This window comes from Paroedura picta, chromosome 2 (genome assembly GCF_049243985.1).
Source record: "Paroedura picta isolate Pp20150507F chromosome 2, Ppicta_v3.0, whole genome shotgun sequence".
Lineage (NCBI taxonomy): Eukaryota > Metazoa > Chordata > Lepidosauria > Squamata > Gekkonidae > Paroedura > Paroedura picta.
Window position 1 is genome coordinate 83,953,226 of NC_135370.1, and position 19,432 is coordinate 83,972,657.

Here is a 19,432-nt window from a genome sequence, read left to right on the forward strand (position 1 = left end):
CACCCTCAGGAGTCCACAAATCCTTACTTGTTAGCAAACTATTACTTGTCACCACCATAAAAGGTCCCACCACCAATATCCACGGAGCACACTTTGTACTTGGGCTGTGACGAAGAGACTTGTGCTGCTCCTCTCGTACCCAGATTCTCCTGGCGTGAGAAGGGGATTGGGAGGAAATGGATGCTTTGACCCTTGCTTTGAAGGAAGAGAGAAGGAAGCAGCAGGAGGAATCCTCTCATTGCTTCCTATTCCCAATGCCAGTAAATCTGAACTTGAGCTCAGCAAATCCTGCACAGGATTGGGAATTGTGTTACCTCTTCCATATATTTACAGACTTTGCTTACTCTGGCTTCTGGTTCTTCAAGTGGAGGCTTCCATGCGTGAGAAGTATAATAGTCATCCACACTGGATGAAGAATGGCTCTCTTTGCCTGTCAAAATAAAAATAAGAGCAGAGTACCTAATTAGTCCTTATTACAAGCTCAGCTGAACTAGAGAAAGTGCAATATTTCCATACTTCAGACAAATCCAAATTCTGTATCCCCCATACAGTGATATACTTGGGAGCACTCTTACACAAAACGGGGACAAAGGGGGTGATGGAGGCCCAGGTTCCTATTCCCATTTAGCCATAACAGTTCACTGGGTGACCTCAGCTACCCATACTCACTCACACTAACATATTACAGGATTTTTGTGAGAATAAAAAGGAGGAAGGAAGAACAATGTATCCTAAATGCCTTGAAGAAAGAATGGGATAAAAATCTGATAGACACAAAAGTCTACTCCATTTCCAGTAACTGGTTGCTGGCAATACTATGTATCAGCCACCCACCTCTGCCTTACGACACAATCTCTGCAAACACACATGCAATGGGATCAGAACTCGTTTCAAAATAACAGGTTTCCCATCTGATCTCCAAACATACCACTAAATTGGCTTCATATGAGGCTCAGTAGTATTTGGTATGTCTGACAGGTACATGAGCAACACGCTCTCCATCAGCCCAAACTAGAATTCCTTTGCAGTAGAAACATAACAACACAGCCATTTGCCTTTCTTATTTGCAAGGCCAGTGAATAAATCAACCAGCTGCCACAGCTTGAATGTGCAACAAATCCAAACAGTAGTGCTTGCTGTAGTAACAGGTCAGGGCAGTTGTGATAATTGTATTTATATTTTGAGCACAGAATAAAACACAGTTTAATTAGTATCTGCCTTTCTAGTTAAAAGAAACAAAAACAGAACCAGAAAATGGTCATTTGCAACAAACACTCTAGAGTTCAGGAATATATTTAGGTTTATATTTCTATGTCTATATAAGCACAATTTCTGTGTGTGTCTATGCAGAAGAAACCTGACAGCTGTATTTCAATCTGAATAGAGAGACTTCTGTGCTAGAGGTGCCTGCTTGCCCATACACTTGCCCGTTCATTTCCTGGGCCCTCTTGGGAAGCAGCCACAATAGTTATCCAGATTTACATCTGCAGTGCAAACGTGCACTCAGAGGCTAACTATATTGCAAATGGAAACACGTAACAGAGCTCCAAAACTTTTAAAGTAAAGTTTTGCAGGGAAATGTTCTGTGCAGTGGTTAGAGGTGGTTGTTGTTGTTGTTGTTGTTAGGTGCAAAGTCGTGTCCGACCCATCGCGACCCCATGGACAATGATCCTCCAGGCCTTCCTGTCCTCTACCATTCCCCGGAGTCCATTTAAGTTTGCACCTACTGCTTCAGTGACTCCATCCATCCACCTCATTCTCTGTCGTCCCCTTCTTCTTTTGCCCTCGATCGCTCCCAGCATTAGGCTCTTCTCCAGGGAGTCCTTCCTTCTCATGAGGTGGCCAAAGTATTTGAGTTTCATCTTCAGGATCTGGCCTTCTAAAGAGCAATCAGGGCTGATCTCCTCTAGGACTGACCGGTTTGTTCGCCTTGCAGTCCAAGGGACTCACGAGAGTCTTCTCCAGCACCAGAGTTCAAAAGCCTCTATTCTTTGATGCTCGGCCTTCCTTATGGTCCAACTTTTGCAGCCATACATTGCAACTGGGAAGACCATAGCCTTGACTAAACGCACTTTTGTTGGCAGGGTGATGTCTCTGCTTTTTAGGATGCTGTCTAGATTTGCCATAGCTTTCCTCCCCAGGAGCAAGTGTCTTTTAATTTCTTTGCTGCAGTCCCCATCTGCAGTGATCTTGGAGCCCAGGCAAATAAAATCTGTCACTATCTCCATAGGGGATGCTTAATCCTTTACCCTTTTCATAGATTCTCAGCACAAAATCACTCCCTCCCAGGTCTGAGCTCAGAAATCACTGTGGGTTCTTTTTTTTTTTTTTTGGAGGGGGTCACTTAAAAAAATTGTTAGCCTGTCATTGCAAGTTTTTGCTCATAATGTGTAGTTATTTCCAGTTAACCCATTCTGGTCACCTTTATACATCTGCAACTTTCTTTAACATAGATTCATTCTATGTGGCAAAAGAGTCCTTAACACATGATGTGGCATAACATTTAACACAGAGATCCTTAGAGTGGCCTACATACCCAAGAGTGGATAGCTGACACTTTTGAAGGTCAAGGACAAAATAGAAGACCGGCTGCTTGCATCACTGATTCTCATCTTTGTTGCTCTGGAATGCACATTCCAATCTGTGCTGCATGACGAGTCCATAGGAACTGGCTCTGTGTACCTGAACAGAGAAAGCAGCCTGAAACTCACCATCATGCCCAAAACACTGAGAACGAAGTATCTGCTCTTTGCTACAGTTGGTCACCTTTAAGCTTTTGTGGGCTGCTAAAAACATTTCACATTTAAGAACTAATATTTAGATTCAGGTGGGTAGCCATGTTGATCTGAAGCAACAGAACAGCTTTTGTATGCACACACGCCCGCCCACCCCTTCAGATAGGCCTGAAGAAGTATCCATACACACAAAAGCTTATACCCAGAATAAAACTTGTTGGCCTGAAAGGTGCCATGGGACTCAAATTTTGTTCTGTTTATGTGTTTATTATTATTTATTTATTATAATTAATTAATTAAGATGGGTCTTCAGATATGTGGGTCCTATGCTATGAAGGGATTTCAGGGTCATAACCATCATCTTGAATTGGACTTGGAAGCAAACTGGCAGCCAATATAGCGTCTTTAAGATTGGTGAAATGTGTTCCTGTTAGCTAGCCCCTGACAAAAATGCTGTAGTCCATTATGTGTGGTCAAAGCAAATTTTCATATTCAGTATAGTAATTATACGGTTCTGGAGGGCAGGCCAGGATTATTAAACCTATATTGCAGGTGGTGGGAATGTGCTCACTTAAGGGCACCTCACAAGTTGGTCGCTGAGATGAGACTGCGTTATTCACAATTCCCACACTTGGTTCAACAGATCCCTCAGCCAGAGCAGAAAGGTGCATACCACAGGGTGAAGAACAAAGGGCATATGTGCTAGGATGACAGAAATGAGAGTTGGTTACTCTTCAAAAGGACCAGAGAGATCCAAACAACACCAGATTTATTTGACATTGCTGTAACATGAGTAATGTTATCTGTAACACTAGCCCCTAACAATCTAGGGGCCAAGCCACAGGCGCTGGCATTCTGTGACGGAAATCCCAGACATGAGCTTGGACTGGAAAAAGCTAGTGGACAGGGCAGTGAGAAATGAGTCAAAGCTACAGTGCCAGAGAAGACAGGTTAATTCTTCCCCCATTTCTATTTACACAGCTTTTATCCCCAGTTGGAAGAAAATGTACTGCATGATACCTCTTTTCACCTACCAGAGCTTAAGGTAACCAGTTAGGACAGCATTGACTGAAGACATGACAAGGAAAAGATAGTTACTTTCTCCCCTTTCCAGAACCCTGGCCCTGATCCAGGGGGGAAAGGGGCTATCATTATTTTTCAAGACCAAAATACACAGCTGAAGTACTATATGGAAAGTTTATTTAGTTTTTCATAAATTACAGGGTTTTTAATTTATTTTTTACATTTATATCCTGCCACTCCCACATAGCAGCTTTTGCCCAAAGACCTGGTAGAAGAGCTGTTTTACAGGTCCTGTGGAATTGAGACAGTGCCGTCAGGGCCTGCAGCTCACCCAGGAGCTCATTCCACCAGGTCGGGCATCCTGGACACAAACTACTAGACCCCAATTAAACCTTTAAGATTCATGCACCTAAATCTACATTACATCCCTCCTTGCTCTTACAAAAAGTGTTTGTTTCGGCACACAGAAACCTGTTGTTCTCACTCTGGGATCTGAGCTTTGATTGCAGTTTTCCTTTTAAGGCTGCAAACACATATAGAGGCTCTACTCCTACATTAATGAGCAAACATGACTTTATTTATAATGGGTGTGAACTGGCTTGTTGGATTCATACATTTCCTTCCATCCCCACATCTTATGTTGAGAACAATTGAAGACTTCCTTGTTTTGAGGAACTCTTATTTGTTGTGACATCCAAATGCAGTTATTTTGAATACTCAACTCAATTTCTTTATGAGTAACTCTTTGAGGGGGGAAGAAGCAAATTTTAATTTGTCCAGGTGCCCACATCAAACATTTCCAAGAAGATGAATCTAGATCAAAGATTTTAGAGACTGGGAAGTCTTGTAAGATGCTGCATATATGGCAGAAGGAAGGAATGCCTGATTAAGAAGCAAGAAACAGGTCTCGGAACAAGCCTGGTTGTTCATGACATCTTAAATAGGCCAGAAAGATAGTGAATGAATGCTGATGAGGTCATGCTGTGACCCCTTCAAGAGCTTTGCAACTTGTCAACATGGCTGCACAGCTTCATCTGGTAATTCAAAAGCCACCGCTGGCATCTAAATGCACCAAGAGGAACACAACATGAGATTATGAGCTCACATGTCCATAAAGGAAGGTGGACCAGGCAACAGGATAGTAATCTGTTAGATGACACCGTGTACCATTTCTCTTATTACATGTCCATTTAAGATAATTCTGTACCTTGTCTTTAAGGTTCTGGAAGAACCATCTGTCATCTCTTTCTGGAGAGTCTTTGCAGGCAAAGCTACTTCTTCCTTTGAGGGCCATGATGATTCAAGAGATTCCTCCTTGTCATCAGTAAGTGGAAACTTATCCACCGAAAGGTCCACATTATCACTGTAGGCATCTGCAGCTGCTGTGAATCTGTGGGGTGCTGTGTATTGTGACACAGGCTGGGGGTGAGAGGAGGGAAACAGACCAGGTCTCAGTTGGCAGACATGTACTGACATGTATATACCCCACCCATCCTCTTTCTGCCAATATGCTCAGAACAGCTTACAATTTTAAATCTCTAAACAAATTTCAAAGATACCGATGAGAAAAATAATAAAACAGCAGAAATCTCTCCTATCACTGATGGTTTCTTTAGCAGCTGATGGCATGCTCTCCCTCTGCTAGGTGTCTTCTCTTTAGCCTTCCCCTCAGAGCACTCAAGTATTTGGATGTGTTCTTTACTAACCCTAGCCCTGTCAAAACTATCTAATAATACCCAGCTGCTTCCTGATAACCACCCACAGCCTAACAACAATACTATTTGATGGCTGCCTCTGTTTTCCTATTAAGCAGGGCAGTCTATGCAGACCAAACTAGAGATACATTCTGCCTACTGTACTTGACCCTTAAGCAGCAGTATAGCATAGATGAGATTGTGAGGGGCAGCGAAACAATACATGATTTAGATCTGACATCCTAACCTGAATCTCCTGCACTACAATTCTTAATATTTGTTATGATTATTTGCATCTAACAAACCTTGTGATTTTAACATCCAGACTACACTTTGGATAGTTAATTAACTGGATGTAGAATAACTAATCACTAATTGAAAGCCATTTTGATGTAATGGTTAAGAGCAGTAGCCTCTGATCTGCACTGTTTCTGAACTGGGAATTAGCCCTGCCTTACCAGTTGTCCAGCAGTGGGGCAAATTCCTGATTCCACTTGACATCCACTGCCCCATGGCAAGGGAACACAGATATATCCACATTCCCTTTTTTGCCCCAGACGGCAATGGGCCTGTGCCGGCCCTGGTCTGTGGGGAACGAAAGAGTTGGGCAATCCAGGCCTGGCTGTTCCCTTGACTACGGTGTCCTGGAAGGGACAAAATGCCCCAAGCAGCTTCGTGGTGCTGCACAGCACCACAGATCCGCCTGGGGTATTTTTTTTAAGGAACATGGTACTGCATCCCAATGCAAAATCACGTTCATAAACAAACAAACAAATAAACAAACAACCCAGTCCCTGCCGCCCCTCAGCACGGCAGAACCTCACCACCCTGGCTGCCCATGTGAGGGCACAAATCTACTGTGGACGAGATGTAGCTGCACTATATGCCTTCCAAACAGTTAAAGCAATTTACCTGGCCACAGCAATTGTAGAGGACGGTAGTACATTCTGGGCCTGCTCTGAAAAATCCCTGTGAGCTTAATAATGTGTCTGAAGATTGCTTTTGAGCAAGATAAGCCCCTGCAGCCCAGACCTAAAAAGCAGTACAGATGAATAAACCACACTACATATCTCTAAGACTTACATTTCACGTCAGATTTAACATCTTCGCATATTCATTGGAGATCCAAAACACACATTATAGGCAATCACAGGGAACTATAGCTTAATAGTCCTTCTTAGCTTGAAAAGATGCTAGCTCTTTCAACAACTCTCTTCTGAAGCCATTTTTAACTCACACACACCAGCGGAAAGGCTTCAGAATACAAGTTGCATGTGATGTTCAGTGCTTTCAATGTCTTACTGAATTCACTTTACATTATTCTACACTAATAGTTTGTAGATTGAGGATGACACAATGAGACTCTGCATCTCTTGTTTCAAAAAAAGTATTTTCTAACGTTAATTTCAATGGGAAAAAGACATTCAGATGTCTGGAATGGGAAAAAATGGCCATTTGTCAGTAAAAAATGATCACAGTCTTGTTTCTTATGCATGTAGATATCATCTCCTGTTTTGTAAGTCAAAAGGGCTTACATAACACCAAAGATCATGAAGTGAGAGGGTCTCTGCTCCTTACAGTGATGTGGTGCTGTGCCGGCAAAATAGTGCCATTTGGGAAGCGGTAGATGGACACTGGATACCCTTCAACCCACTGCTGGATGATGTAGCCACTGAGATCTATCTCCTTGTTCAACAAATTATTGAGGATTCTGACAAATTTGCCCTGACGATGTATGCTGACAATCTTCAGAGAGCCTGTGATGGTCATACCCCTGGTGAAAGAAAACGTGAAGAGAAAAAAGATGACTTAGACATTATTTGTTTAGAAGCCTATCATATAAATTGACCCTACAGAAGGGCATAAGGTTGAAATATAGCCATGATTCCCAAAATGTAAGGCAGGAATAGATAGTTCTCCTTACAGCTAAAGAAGTAAATAAATCTTTATTTTTATAGCACACCTTTCCTGAATGCTCAGGGCAGGTTGTTATTTGAGATATAGGTGGGGGAGAGGGTCGAATCCTTGGAGGACAGCTCTTCCCTCAGTTTTCAAAAGTGAGGCCAGTACTTCTTGATGGTCCATCAGGGCCTGGACCATAGGTATGCTGGAACAACTCTTGCAGGCCCTGTGGAACTGGTTAAAGACTTTTGGTGGAGTCCAATGTCACTAACCCCCCCCCCAATACACACACACACACAAACCTTCTCTACATATCTGCCCAGAGTCATTGAGTTGGGGCACGGGTGGTGTGCAATGCTGGCACAGCTGGTGGAGATGGCAACAACCTGATCAGTGCTGACAGGGAAAGGGGGTGCAGGTGGTGAAAAAAAGTGAATGTGGGCAGGGGGCAGCTTGCAAGTGGGAGAATGACAATTGAGCAGCTGGGAGTCAGGCAGGTGTTGGGGGTGCAAAGGGAATAAGGGCCTTGTTGAGGGCCCCAGGTTACTGTCTGTCCAGAGGCCCCCAGAACCTGCAACCAGCCCTGGCATCTAGAATAAGCAGGCAGTGATCTTAAAGGGGATGTTAATAAATTAGACACAGGTGTGATTTTGAAGGGAAGAATTACAATGGGAAAGGCTTATTTCTACTAGTAGTATATTTTATCATTGCATATTTGCTATGTGTAAACTGGCCTTTGGCAGTTTTCCAGATGGCAAATACAATAGGATCCCACTCTCTGAATTTCCCATTACCCCTTGGATAAGGTGACCAGATTTTAACATTGGTAAAGCGGGACACCATTGACTGGGGGGGGGGGGGTTCTTGATTAAAAATTTGATCTATATGGAGCAACAAAAAGTTTCATAGAATGCACAGAACACAAAAATAGTATTATAATATATATTTTTTAATTTCAATATAAGTACAATTGGCCAGGTACCCTCAGTTGTCCCTCCAAAAGTAGGACAATCTGGTCACCTTACTCTTGGAGAAATTGAAATCGAGGAGCTTGTTTTTTCCCCCATCGCCCTCCCCATAACAATTGGCAGCACAGGAGTATAACAAAGCACACATAACACATTTCTGACCTGACTCTGGAAAAAACACAACATATAGTTAGGCCCCAGGGGTCACACAGAAATGACAGAAGCATTGCTCACCTTGTGGCTGGCCTCTCAAAATTTTTCTTTGCTGTTGCACTTACTTTTTGTATTCTTTGAAAGGCAGAGGCATCCATAGTGCTTTCCCAGCTGCGGACTGTCCAAGACTAACATTGGACTGAACAGATTTCAAGTAATCCATAGAATTACTTATTTCGATTGCTTTAGAAAGGTAAAACACAACATAGAGCACATTAATATTTGCCAATAAAAACCTTTTTGTGTAGAAATCCTGTGGTTGAGGACTAGACATAAGGGTGCTATTAGTTTCACTGTAAAGCTAGTCCTTTGTACTTATTCTATTTTTTAAAAATGTTTCCTCTATATTTTAGCTAAAATTGTCTATGTTTCACATGCTTAACTGACTTTCATGCTGGGGTGTGGTATTTTAAAAGCACAGAGTAAAGACAAACTGTGTATCTTCTGTGAGGGAAGTGAAAGATTTAGGCTGCTCCCAAATGGGGGCAATTCCCCATGGTAGACTCAGTGCTGCGACAAATGCAAAGGCATTCAGGGCGACAACAAAATATCTACATTGGGTGACTCTCATGCCCTTGCACCCACAATTCCCATCCCCCATGCTGGCTGAAAATCCTTTTGTTGGTTAATAAAACCCAAAACAGATTAGTAGGTATAACACTATGGTTTTATAGCAATGTATCTACTACCAAACTTTTTTAACGGTAAGAAATCTCACTGGCAGAGGGGGAATGGAGGGCATGAAAAGTGGAAATAGCATGAGATATGGGCATGCAGACATCTGCACCTTCCCATTCACAATGAAGGGAAGCACTGGATCAGATATATATGAGCTTTCAGATGATATACTGGCAAATATCTGGGAATATTGGGAGCCAGCATTTTATGGCTCCGACTACTTTTTATTTAATTTTACTGCGTGTCCCTTTTTTTCCAGGGCTTAGCATAGTTTGCCAGGTTTGCTTGGCTTGGATTCTGTTCTTTGAAATTGGTTTTGTTGGTCTTGCAACGCTGTGTTCATTGCTGAGATTAGTTTGCACCGACTTTGTATTTTGCGATTCTCTGGTATAACATGGACATGGATTCTCTGGCTTGAAATTTTTTGTGTTAGGCTTGCCATATTGTGTTGGTAAAAATCTATTCCCTTAGCAAAGTTACTGTAGTAAAAGTTAGCAGAGTTATTATATAAATAATGTGACCAGACGAGGCAGATTTACTGTATATTAAGTTGACCAGATTTTAACGTTGATAAAGCAGGACACCATTGACCCGGTGGGTTCTTGATTAAAAATTTTGTTTATTAGGAGCAACAAAAAGTTTCATAGAATGCATAGAACGCAAAAATAGTATTGTAATATTTATATTTTTACTTGCAACATAAGTACAATTTGCCAGGTGCTCCCAGATGTCCCTCCAAAAGTGGTCACCTTACTGTATATAAAAAGACAAACTTTACTAGCTAAACAGGGTAAGGGAACTGGAAGGTAAAAATCAAGAAAATATTTAGCTCATTATAGGAGCTGTCTACCTTAGCTGCTACATGGTTGAGATTCAAGATGGATCTGCTTCTCTGCCTAAAGCAGAGTTCTTCTCAAAACAATGGGAGGAAGTAGAATTCTTTCTCTTCCTGCCAAACTTGTGTACATGACAAACCAGAGTCGGGGCATGGCCGGGCAGCTAGGAAATTTACATTTGAAAACAGACCATTTGACCCACTCTGCCTGTCCCACTAGTAACAAGATTAAACAAACAGTTTAACCCTTTGACTGGCAGTCTGTGGTTGGCTCTTGCTAAACAACAAAGTCCAACATATTGTCCTGATGTTCTGCTGGGATTCTGTAGTCCTACACTAGCTCTTTGGGCTTGTTGGTTCTAGCTGCTTTGGGAGGCTTCTGGACAGTGGCTGCTCTGCTTGCTCTGGAGTGCCTGATGACTGTTCCCCTTGGAGAAAGCTTGAAATATTTTCCCCACACAGAGGGTACTGTTCAAAGGTCCATAGAATTGGACTTTAGTGTATAGACACCAATAGTTCAGCTGCAATTTTGGTGTCATTAGCTTAAAGAGCTTTAAAAAGAACCCTGGATCCAAATATTAAATCTGAATTTGTAACTCAGATAACCAGGAATGCCAATATTGTTTTGGCTCCCTAACATCTGGATTTGAAAATACCAGTTTTTCCCTGAGGTGCACATCCTTACTCAGTATGGATAATAAGCTACAGTATCCATAATAATGAGGAACTCACAGAACTGATTTCGTGACACATTTTTTTATCACACTAAAAAAGCACAGATGGGAAGTATTTGTTATAGATGTGTATGAACTTGCTAACTGATGATGGAAGTGCTGTTTATACTCAGACACCCACCCCCAACTACCCTGCATGTTCCTGAGAATAGCCTGAGGTACTCAAATTAAAAGCTAATATATTGCTTGGAATGGAGAGATATTGACTGCAGTTCTTAACTCTGCTTTCCAGCATGCCTAGGGTGGCAATTAGATAGTAGCTAGCCACACCCAGGGCCCATGAAATCAAGAAAGCATCCTACAAAAGATGCAGAGAGGTCCCCCCACCATCCCCATGTCTTGCTTCTTAACGCTGATGACCTGGAAAACCTGAAAGTATGCACAATGCATTGTGTTGTTTTGGTTGGTCTTAATAAGGTAAAGGTAAAGGTATCCCCTGTGCAAGCACCGAGTCATGTCTGACCCTTGGGGTGACGCCCTCCAGCGTTTTCATGGCAGACTCAATACGGGGTGGTTTGCCAGTGCCTTCCCTAGTCATTACCGTTTACCCCCCAGCAAGCTGGGTACTCATTTTACCGACCTCGGAAGGATGGAAGGCTGAGTCAACCTTGAGCCGGCTGCTGGGATTGAACTCCCAGCCTCATGGGCAAAGCTTTCAGACGGCTGCCTTACCACTCTGCGCCACAAGAGGCTCATAATCTCTGATGAGATTGGTCTTAATAAAATATATTTAATGGTTTCTGTTTTTGGATTGCACTGGAACTGTTACAGTTGCTCTAGCACTGATGGGCCAATTAGCAGGATTAGCCTGGATTACAATAGGGCTGTTGGGGTGTTTGTGTGCATATGTTGCATGTGCGACTCTTTAATCTACCAGCAAACACCATCTCTTTTTGTAAAGGAGAAGATTTTTAGCTTACAGCCCTCTTGTTGGGGTGTCCCCATTATCGACTGCAGACTGTAAGAAGATTCTGTTCTTCTGGTGTCAGTCGAAACGAGATCTGATTTCTGACAGGTGAGGAGAGCCCATGAAGATGGTTCAGACTGACTCTCCTTTGTTTTTGAGCTGTCAAGGGAAAATAAGTTCTGCAAGGATACTTTGATCTGCTTCTCTTTCCCCTTCCCAAAAAGCCACATGACTGCTCCTGTTTGTATGCAGTGAGAAACTGCTCAGTCCTTAAACTTCTACAACGTTCTCAGGGGCATAGGAAGAATGTTACTCCTTAATGTTTCAGACACTACACTAGGACATTAGTTTACTGACTATCATTTACAAAGCCCTTCATGGTCCTGGTCCATCATAGTTCCAGGATTGCCTCTCTCCGTATGCTCTGCCAATAGAACCTTTGCTCATATGAGCAGGGCCTTCTGCTGTTGCCACCTTGCAGGTGGCCAAATACAACAACTTTTCATACTTGTGCATTCTCTGTTGCAGTCCCCACTTTGTATAATTCCTGATGAGATTATGGAAGCTTCCTTTCTCCTAGCTTTCTGCAAACTATGCAATAGGGCCATCTTGTTCAGAAAGATGCTGTGGTTAAGGGACAGGAATTCTGGACTAAATTACTATGTTCTGTCTGTCACTGTAAATATGTTCTTACAATATAATATCTGTATTATTTAATGCATCATGTTTAAACGCTTATGCTTCGCGTCAGGTTTGTTTTAGCTGTTTCAGATTTTGCTTGTTTTTGAATTTTTGCAGTCCAAATCCTATTACAGTATTTTATTGAATGTCCCATCCTTTTGACTATATTCAACTTCCATGACAGTATTTACCTTATATTAATCTCCCTTGAGTCTCAGTGAAAAAGGCAAACTATAAACAATTTAACTAAATAAACAAATGTAACCAAGAAGAAGAAGAAAAGTTGGTTCTTATATGCCTCTTTTCTATACTCGAAGGAGTCTCAAAGCGGCTTACAGTTGCCTTCCCTTTCCTCTCCCCACAACAGACACCCTGTGAGGTGGGTGAGGCTGAGAGAGCCCTGATATCACTGCTCGGTCAGAACAGTTTTATCAGTGCTGTGGTGAGCCCAAGGTCACCCAGCTAGCTGCATGTGGGGAAGTGCAGAATCGAACCTAGTGTGCCAGATTAGAAGTCCACACTCTACACCAAACTGGCTCTCCCACCAAACTGGCTCTCATCAACCACATCCTACATAGCAACTGTTTCCTAGTGTAGAGACTCCTAAAAGAAGCTGCTGCATTCCCCTCTGCTGCTGCTCCCCCCCCCCCAAATATGATTGCTTAGGTTTCCTTTACTGTGCCTTTTGCATTATAAAAACTCAGGATCTAGTTACCTTTCTTCTGAACTCTGTGTTAGGATGCTGTGCCGCTGTCCTTTTTCTTCACTCGAGTCTGTAGTACTGATTACTTTTTCATCTTTATCCTCATCAGAAAATATGAGACTGCCAAACTAAAACAGAGAAAGGTAATGAAACTTCAGGGCCCTGCATGCATGTGTCCATTCATGCTCCCTCCACAGTGCAGCACAATCAGTGAAAAAACAAAGGATCTTCAGGGGTTCCATTACCTTGCAGACCTTCGAAACTTTCCCTTTAAGGTACTAATTCTCTTTTTAAAAGGGTATGCATATGTGCATAAACTGGGTTCCCTTGTCCTAGGCCGGTGAGTGTAGGATTGAGTGACTTAGCATGCCTCCTGGACATTGGGGGATGCTACATCACAAGGGTGAATAGGTGTTATTTTCTTGAATGAGACGTTTCCCTTCATCTTAACCTTGGAGTTGCTTTCTAACCCCTCCTCTCTGTCCTCTCCACAGGTCTCTCCTGTAGAGGCAATGCTCTCATACTCCCACACACATGATGTCAGACAAGCTGGCCATTGTACAGTGATGGTCTTATATTTTAACATACTTGGGTGGACACTCAATTTTCCAGTAGTGGCAGGCAAAGTTGTATAGTGTGAACATAGAAGTAGGTAAGGTACCTGTAGTAAAGTAGATAGTAAAGATTTAACTGAAGCTTGATTAGGAATGGAGGGAAACTCCACCCCTGAATTTATTCTTTTTCCTTGCTTTCATTTTCCTATGTTAGTTGGAGCTAGGTTGCAATAAAGAATCATAGAATCATAGAATCATAGAGATGGAAGGGGCCATACAGGCCATCTAGTCCAACCCCCTGCTCAACGCAGGATCAGCCCAAAGCATCCTAAAGCATCCAAGAAAAGTGTGTATCCAACCTTTGCTTGAAGACTTCCAGTGAGGGGGAGCTCACCACCTCCTTAGGCAGCCTATTCCACTGCTGAACTACTCTGACTGTGAAAAACTTTTTTACCGCTGCATCACACTGCCTGCTCATGTTTAGTTTACAATCCACAAGTACCCCAAGGTCTCGTTCACACACAGTGTTACCTAGAAGCGTATCCCCCATCCAGTAGGCATGCTTTTCATTTTTTTGACCCAGATGCAGAACATTACACTTATCTTTATTAAATTGCATCTTGTTCTCATTTGCCCATTTTTCCATTGTGTTCAGATCTCGTTGAACTCTGTCTCTATCTTCCGGAGTATTTGCCAGTCCTCCCAATTTGGTGTCATCTGCAAACTTGATTAGTCCCTCCACCCCCTCATCTAGATCATTAATAAATATGTTAAAAAGTACCGGGCCGAGCACTGAGCCCTGAGGTACCCCGCTACTCACCTCTCTCCAGTCTGATGAAACACCATTGACAACAACTCTTTGAGTGCGGTTTTCACCCAGATGCTTTCCACTGTAGATATGCTCTCCTTCACTAGAATTTCCTGACTGGTAAGCCCTTTCCTCACATACAGTGCCACTCCTCCACCTCTTCGATCTATTCTGTTTTTTCTGAACAGTTCATATCCATCCACCATTACATTCCAGTCATGAGAATCATTCCACCAAGTTTCTGTGATGCCTACTAGATCATACCTTTCCATCAGCATAAGAAGTTCCAGCTCTTCCTTTTTATTGCCCATGCTTCGGGCGTTAGTATAAAGACATCTGAATCCTTTTACTTTTGGTTCCCTATGAGCTGGCCTTGTCGGTTGGGCTGCCTCCAATCGTTTTCCTTCCATATACTCCCTATGTTGATCGTCTCCTTCCCGTAGTGGCTTTAGTTTAAAGCTCTCCTGATGAATCTCCCCAGGTTCCTGCCAAACACATTCTTCCCCAGTTTCGATAAATGCAGTCCATCAGGTGCTAGTAGGCCTTCCTCAAGAAAGCCTATCCCATGGTCCCAGAAACCAAATCTCTCCTGCCGGCACCAACTACGTAGCCAGTGATTCACCTCCATTATCTTCCTCTCCCGATGCATTCCTCTTCCCTTGACAGGCAAGATTGAAGAGAATACCACTTGTGACCCCATTTGCTTGATAGTCTTTTTTAATAGGAGCGATGGTATTCAGGGCCATGTCATTCGTTCCCACATGGACCATCACAAATGGGTAGCGATCCGTAGATTTGAGTTTGGGCAGCCGTTCTGAAACATCTTTAATTTTCGCCCCTGGCAAGCAACACAAGAAGTTGTGTTCTGCATCTCCTGTGAGTACCTAGATTTATTGATTGTAAAAGTATCACAATATTTCCCTTGTGAAAGTGGCACCTCTATCACTGCAGTCTAGAATACAGTTACTTTGGAGGACGTAAATGTGCTACCACAAGAAAAATAGTCGTATGAACCTCAGATCAGGGAAACAACCACTGAACAGTAGACTTTGTTTACTCAGGGCCTACACCACATGTTACATTTCCCCTAGGTCTATGCAATCCCTGTGTATTTGCAAGTTTCACACTGGAAACTCAATTCCCTGGCACAAGGGCCCCAATTCAGATTGGGACCACAGCACACAAGAAGGGCTTTAGCCTCCCTCCCATGACATTTTCCCAACCCAAAATGCCTTTTTGGGCTGCTATTTGCCCCACTACATGTAATGATGGAATACATAAAGTATGTCCCGATGGGGTGAATTGTCTTTTCACTTGAACTTAGCAATGCAAATCTCTTCTTTACATAATTGTTAAACTCCTCAGGAAAGTACCCATTGGTCGTTCATAGTCTGTACAGGAGCATCTTGTTTTAACAGAGAGAATAGAGTTCACAGGATCACAGAATCATAGAGTTGGAAAGGGCCATACAGGTCATCTAGTCCAACCCCCTGCTCAACGCAGTATCAGCCCAAAGCATCCAAGAAAAGTGTTTATCCAACCTTTGCTTGAAGACTGCCAGTGAGTTTCATGATCTTCATTGGCCATATGGTGTTGCCCGAACATATATTCGTTTGGTTGCCTGAAATGTGTTTGCAATGAATGAATTGTTGTCTTCATAGAAATCTTAGTGACTCTTCTGTTGCATGTTGTGTACTTAGTCCAAATCTTCAAATATGTGTTTGAGTCACCTATGATAAACAGCATATCTTGTGTAGGTGTGTGATTACTTTCTTCCTGGACACTTGCATAAAAGCTTTCAGTTTCTTCCTCATCAGTATCTGTAGTTGGGACATAAACTTGAATGATGTTTCTATTGGCTTATTGGGAAATTGAGCTCTCTGACAACAGGTTATCCATTAAGTCCGATTGGTATTTTTGGACAGCATTTGTATTATAGCCCCAGACTTGCCTCACTATTAATACAGCTCCATTTCTTTTGTGTTTGTCATTCCCTGAGTAAAACATTTTGTAATTTTCTGAATGAAAATGTCCCCATCCAGTCCTTTTTACTTCCCTCACCCCCAGGATTGTAATGTTTAAACTTCCCGTTTCTCATTTTATGATTCTGAGCTTACCTTGACTCATACTTCTCATGTTCCATGTTCCTAGTATATGCATCAAACAGCTTTGGGCTTTCCTTTTGCATCCATTCACACCAACAACTGAGTGTCCTATTGGCTTTAGTCCAGTTGCATTATTACACACTAGCAGTAGAGCCCGCTGTCAAAAAAATACAGCGGGCCCTAGGGGAGGGTTTGCTTTCCCTCACCCTCATGTAGCAAAATGTTCCCCAGGCCACAGGGCTTGGGGAGCATTTTAAAGGCGAGGGGAGGGCTTTAAGACGCTGGGCAAGCCCCGGGGAAGGCACTCCGCGGCTCCAGGAGCCACGGAGCGCCTTCCCCGGGGCTTGCCCAGCGTTTTTAAGGCGGCTGGTGGGCTTTAAGACGCTGGGCAAGCCCTGAGGAAGGCGCTCCGCGCCTTCCCCGGGGCTTGCCCAGCGTCTTTAAGGTGGCTGGTGGGCTTTAAGACGCTGGGCAAGCCCCGAGGAAGGCGCTCCGCGGCTCCAGGAGCCGCGGAGCGCCTTCCCCGGGGCTTGCCCAGCGTTTTTAAGGCGGCTGGTGGGCTTTAAGACGCTGGGCAAGCCCCGAGGAAGGCGCTCCGCGCCTTCCCCGGGGCTTGCCCAGCGTTTTTAAGGCGGCTGGTGGGCTTTAAGACGCTGGGCAAGCCCCGAGAAATGCGCTCCGCGGCTCCAGGAGCCGCTCCGCGCCTTCCCCGGGGCTTGCCCAGCGTCTTTAAGGCGGCTGGTGGGCTTTAAGACGCTGGGCAAGCCCCGAGGAAGGCGCTCCGCGGCTCCAGGAGCCGCGGAGTGCCTTCCCCGGGGCTTGCCCAGCGTTTTTAAGGCGGCTGGTGGGCTTTAAGACGCTGGGCAAGCCCCGAGGAAGGCGCTCCGTGCCTTCCCCGGGGCTTGCCCGGCGTCTTTAAGGCGGCTGGTGGGCTTTAAGACGCTGGGCAAGCCCCGAGGAAGGCGCTCCGTGCCTTCCCCGGGGCTTGCCCAGCGTCTTTAAGGCGGCTGGTGGGCTTTAAGACGCTGGGCAAGCCCCGAGGAAGGCGCTCCGTGCCTTCCCCGGGGCTTGCCCAGCGTTTTTAAGGCGGCTGGTGGGCTTTAAGACGCTGGGCAAGCCCTGAGGAATGTGCTCCGCGGCTCCAGGAGCCGCGGAGCGCCTTCCCCGGGGCTTGCCCTGCGTCTTTAAGGCGGCTGGTGGGCTTTAAGACCCTGGGCAAGCCCCGAGGAAGGCGCTCCGCGGCTCCAGGAGCCGCGGAGCGCCTTCCCCGGGGCTTGCCCAGCGTTTTTAAGGCGGCTGGTGGGCTTTAAGACGCTGGGCAAGCCCCGAGGAAGGCGCTCCGCGGCTCCAGGAGCCGCGGAGCGCCTTCCCCGGGGCTTGCCCAGCGTTTTTAAGGCGGCTGGTGGGCTTTAAGACGCTGGGCAAGCCCCGAGGAAGGCGCTCCGCGCCTTCCCCGGGGCTTGGCCAGCGTTTTTAAGGCGGCTGGTGGGCTTTAAGACGCTGGGCAAGCCCCGAGGAAGGCGCTCCGCGCCTTCCCCGGAGCTTGGCCAGCGTCTTTAAGGCGGCTGGTAGGCTTTAAGACGCTGGGCAAGCCCCGAGGAAGGCGCTCCGCGGCTCCAGGAGCCGCAGAGAGCCTTCCCCGGGGCTTGCCCAGCGTTTTTAAGGCGGCTGGTGGGCTTTAAGACGCTGGGCAAGCCCCGAGGAAGGCGCTCTGCGCCTTCCCCGGGGCTTGCCCAGCGTTTTTAAGGCGGCTGGTGGGCTTTAAGACGCTGGGCAAGCCCCGAGGAAGGCGCTCCGCGGCTCCAGGAGCCGCGGAGAGCCTTCCCCGGGGCTTGCCCAGCGTTTTTAAGGCCGCTGGTGGGCTTTAAGACGCTGGGCAAGCCCCGAGGAAGCCCACCAGCCGCCTTAAAAACGCTGGGCAAGCCCCGGGGAAGGCGCTCCGCGGCTCCTGGAGCCGCGGAGCGCCTTCCTCGGGGCTTGCCCAGCGTCTTAAAGCCCACCAGCCGCCTTAAAAACGCTGGGCAAGCCCCGGGGAAGGCGCTCCGCGGCTCCTGGAGCCGCGGAGCGCCTTCCTCGGGGCTTGCCCAGGGTCTTAAAGCCCACCAGCCGCCTTAAAGACGCAGGGCAAGCCCCGGGGAAGGCGCTCCGCGGCTCCTGGAGCCGCGGAGCGCATTCCTCAGGGCTTGCCCAGCGTCTTAAAGCCCACCAGCCGCCTTAAAAACGCTGGGCAAGCCCCGGGGAAGGCACGGAGCGCCTTCCTCGGGGCTTGCCCAGCGTCTTAAAGCCCACCAGCCGCCTTAAAGACGCTGGGCAAGCCCCGGGGAAGGCACGGAGCGCCTTCCTCGGGGCTTGCCCAGCGTCTTAAAGCCCACCAGCCGCCTTAAAGACGCCGGGCAAGCCCCGGGGAAGGCACGGAGCGCCTTCCCCGGGGCTTGCCCAGCGTTTTTAAGGCGGCTGGTGGGCTTTAAGACGCTGGGCAAGCCCCGAGGAAGGCGCTCCGCGGCTCCAGGAGCCGCGGAGCGCCTTCCCCGGGGCTTGCCCAGCGTTTTTAAGGCGGCTGGTGGGCTTTAAGACGCTGGGCAAGCCCCGAGGAAGGCGCTCCGCGCCTTCCCCGGGGCTTGGCCAGCGTTTTTAAGGCGGCTGGTGGGCTTTAAGACGCTGGGCAAGCCCCGAGGAAGGCGCTCCGCGCCTTCCCCGGAGCTTGGCCAGCGTCTTTAAGGCGGCTGGTAGGCTTTAAGACGCTGGGCAAGCCCCGAGGAAGGCGCTCCGCGGCTCCAGGAGCCGCGGAGAGCCTTCCCCGGGGCTTGCCCAGCGTTTTTAAGGCGGCTGGTGGGCTTTAAGACGCTGGGCAAGCCCCGAGGAAGGCGCTCTGCGCCTTCCCCGGGGCTTGCC

At 46.1% G+C, this 19,432-nt stretch overlaps 1 protein-coding gene across 11 annotated transcripts in view; it reads right to left on the bottom strand.

Annotated features, from left to right (window-relative positions):
- LMNTD2 (lamin tail domain containing 2) overlaps positions 1 to 19,432 on the bottom strand; it is a 65,404-nt gene that overhangs the window by 2,021 nt on the left and 43,951 nt on the right. For all 11 annotated transcript variants that reach the window (XM_077321334.1, XM_077321341.1, XM_077321342.1 and 8 more), the window contains 8 exons: positions 13,086 to 13,201; positions 11,703 to 11,848; positions 8,601 to 8,718; positions 7,031 to 7,226; positions 6,365 to 6,484; positions 4,966 to 5,177; positions 2,537 to 2,682; positions 345 to 430 (listed from right to left, as the gene is read on the bottom strand). In XM_077321334.1, the coding sequence (XP_077177449.1) occupies positions 345 to 430; positions 2,537 to 2,682; positions 4,966 to 5,177; positions 6,365 to 6,484; positions 7,031 to 7,226; positions 8,601 to 8,718; positions 11,703 to 11,848; positions 13,086 to 13,201 (1,140 nt within the window). The remainder of the gene's footprint in view (positions 1 to 344; positions 431 to 2,536; positions 2,683 to 4,965; positions 5,178 to 6,364; positions 6,485 to 7,030; positions 7,227 to 8,600; positions 8,719 to 11,702; positions 11,849 to 13,085; positions 13,202 to 19,432) is intronic.